A 3,174-nucleotide genomic window follows, 5' to 3' on the forward strand; every position below is an offset into this window, starting at 1 on the left:
AGAGACTGACATGCAAATTTACAGTACTAATCCCAATAACCAATAACCTACAGGCAGAGTGACTGCCCTGCCCAGAGCACATTTAGTTTTGTTCCCTCTGACTGCCGCTTCTCTGTGGGGATGTTAAAAGGTACCTGAATTACTGGAATGTGATGTGTGGTGGCTTCTTTTCCAGTATTTCCACTGAGGTCTTGCAGAATCCTTTAGCTTGGGCTTTTCAAGACAGCCACAGGCTGTGTTAACAGCACTGTCCACCACAGTACTCCTAGTGGGGAGTGGCTTCAGGTCCCACTTTGAATCAGAAGAGGAGAAAGATGTAGCCACAGCTGCAGCTGCTTCTTGTTTTGTGCCTTCCAGTTCTAGAAGGCCTGGAGAGGGCTCACTGCTGGACTCTGCCTCTTCAGATTTGTTCTGAAAGACCAGAGACCTGGATGGAAGAGACCGCCAGACATCAGCACAGGGGTGACAGCAGCAGATGCACCTTACACATCCTGACAAACAGCACAAAGCACCACCACAGTGGTAGTGGAAATGTGGCCAGCAGGGTGAGCAGAGCAAGCAGTGCTTGGCAAGGCTGTGTCCAGCATAAACAGGAATGAGGGCTGGTTTAGGACTGTAGGGAAAAATACAAGATCCAGCATCCAGATTTTCTCTGGACTTCAGCCTGCTGGTGAAGGGCATGTGGATCATCTCTACAATCCTCTCCCACAGGCCAGGAGGGATCCACAGAGCCACATTACGAGGGAGTTTCACTTTCTTATCATTCCAGAACTGGACTGTAATTTCTTCATCTTCTGAGGCTGTTAAGAGAAAAAGTAAGCAGCCATAAGCAGCTGGCCTGCTGGGCAGTGCACATACACAGATCAGGCTTTGCAGCTTTGTACACTTTCTACTTCTGTCAAGCAGCAGGATCAACTATCACCCCTCTAAAGCATCTCACCATAATGTTGGGGGGGTAGAGTGGGCAGCTAGGGCACCATCATTAAAACACAGGACTGGCAGCATCTTTCCTCCCAATCTGTCATCAGATGAACAAGAAACTGTTGACTGAGTAATCTTTGTTTTTACTGCCAAAGTTAGCAGCAATGCTCTGAGAAAAGTATTTTGGTAAGTCAGTGGAGCTTGACTGTCAAATGTGGGAAAAATTAATGAGCTGTTGAAATCTCCTATGTTTGGGTGATAAAATCACCCCCAGATGTACCATTTGTTACAAATATGAGCATTTAAGATCAGATGAATGCTTCCTGAAAGTTGTCTCATTTGTATTCCTTGTGAAAAGGCCACAGTCCTGCACATGGCAGACACAGCCCTGTCCCAGCAACACCCACGGACACAGATGACATTTTTATGGGTCACAACTTCCTTAGGGTCAGACCGATAAGGTTACACACAGATATCCATCAGCAAGTCCCATCAGCTCCTGTAAGCTCTAAGCAACACTAAACTGTACTCTGTGCACTGTTATTCCCCTGACAGTTGCACAGTGACAAGAGTTTATCGTGACAAGCGTTTATCCCGACAGTCTCACGCGTGTTCCAGAGCAAGACAAGAAGAGAGAAGGCAACATCTTTCTTACCTCGTAAGGGGTCCCTTGTCTCAATGCCTGTGAGGACAGTTCCTGGGCCATACCTGGCCATATCTGGCTCCCAGGGTGCCAGCACTTTGTCTCCAGGGAGTAAGGAGTGCTTCATCCCATTCACATACTCCAGAATGTCATCCTTTGCTGTTTTTTGCACACACATTGGATGCTTTCCATGGGACACAAGTGGTTTGGCAAACTCTACCAGGAACATGCCTCTTTCACTCTGTTACCGAGAACAAAATAGCAGTTCCACTGAAAAACACCCTATAATGTGTCAGGTCATGTAACCCTCAGTAGGAGGCCATCCTGTGCTTATGCAACTAGGCCAAACCAAGCCTGAACAGTAGCTAAGTAGTGTGTGGTGTTAGTCCAGCATTGAGACGGCCAGAAAAATCTTCAAGAGGCTCACCAGAAAGCAGGATGAGCAAAGCATATGTATAGAGTCACTGCCACTAGGATCTGTATTTTCTTTCCCAAGAGAAAAAGCTATAGACAAGTGTAACTGGATTTCACAAAAACCACCATGTGTGCCAAGTAACAAGGGACACTGAAGCCTTTCAGACCTGTTCTTAAATTGTGCCTAAGTATTCCTCATTACATACAAGACTAACTCTGCTTCTTGGGGGGTTTGTCAGGAATTTTTATTTTCTTTTACACTAAGGCCTGTCAAGAGGCTTTCCATCAACAATGAAGTGAGGTACTTCCCTGTTCTTGAGAAAGAATAGGCTCTTTTTTGTGTTAAGTTTGAAGTGCTAACAAACCAATGAATTAAAGCTTTCACTGACATTTCTGGAAAGACCCCAAGCCATTGGTCTGTAGCTGACTCAAGGTGGATATGTGTACACAAAACACTAACCCTTTTCCTGTGCTGTTGATGGTTATGTGTGTACACACAACAGCAGCCTACATCGCTTGCAACTGGCACTCAGGCTGTCTGAGCCTGGCTCAGTGCCCAGCACCAGCAGAGGCAGGGGACTGCTCTTCCAAGGTGCACAACAACACTGCTTTCACCAGGAACTGGGAGTCTGTGGGGCACCCATTTTCCGCAAAAGATGAGGATCCCTGAAACACACCTGCTTACTGCTAGGGATGGACTCAGCAAAGGGAGCTGAGCAGAGCACGGTTCCGACCATCGTTAGTTTATTGGTGCCTCAGGCACCATGCCGGTGCTCCTTTCTGTCCAGGAGGCTGCTGGAGGACTTCTGAGAGCCGTCGAACGCCTGTACCTCATCTTGCTTTCCGGAGAGGCAGCGGGGAGGAAGGGCGCCGATTTATTCCCTTAGACCGAGCCTGATCTCACCCGGCGTTGTTTGTGCAGCGTATTGCGATGTGCCCAACCCCTCCTTCCCTCGGCGCCGGCCCGAGCACCTGCCGGTCTCCAAACGTCACCAGGCTCCGGATATAAAGAGCGGCCGATAAAGCATCTGCTTGTCAGGCAGCAGGAGCAAAGGAAGAGCCTGGAATCGGGCATGTTAGGAGCTTTATGATAACCACAAGCTCCAGCTGTCCTGGTGATCTGTTCAGCTGGTTCATGCACCAGCTGAAACCAAAACTGCTACACTGAACTCAGGTGGTGTGTGAGGACTGCTCCC

General features: G+C 48.3%; 1 protein-coding gene across 1 annotated transcript; it reads right to left on the reverse strand.

The window, feature by feature from the left end:
- Nucleotides 1-134: 134 nt before the first annotated feature.
- LOC108491851 (uncharacterized protein C11orf16-like) lies at nt 135-1,805 on the reverse strand (the record flags this gene model as incomplete). Its single annotated transcript, XM_017803652.1, has 2 exons — nt 135-800; nt 1,577-1,805. Coding segments are annotated over 2 exons (895 nt in total), but the record flags the coding sequence as incomplete, so codon positions are not given.
- Nucleotides 1,806-3,174: the final 1,369 nt, after the last annotated feature.

The sequence above is a fragment of the Lepidothrix coronata genome, unplaced genomic scaffold (assembly GCF_001604755.1).
Source record: "Lepidothrix coronata isolate B3197 unplaced genomic scaffold, Lepidothrix_coronata-1.0 Scaffold1949, whole genome shotgun sequence".
Lineage (NCBI taxonomy): Eukaryota > Metazoa > Chordata > Aves > Passeriformes > Pipridae > Lepidothrix > Lepidothrix coronata.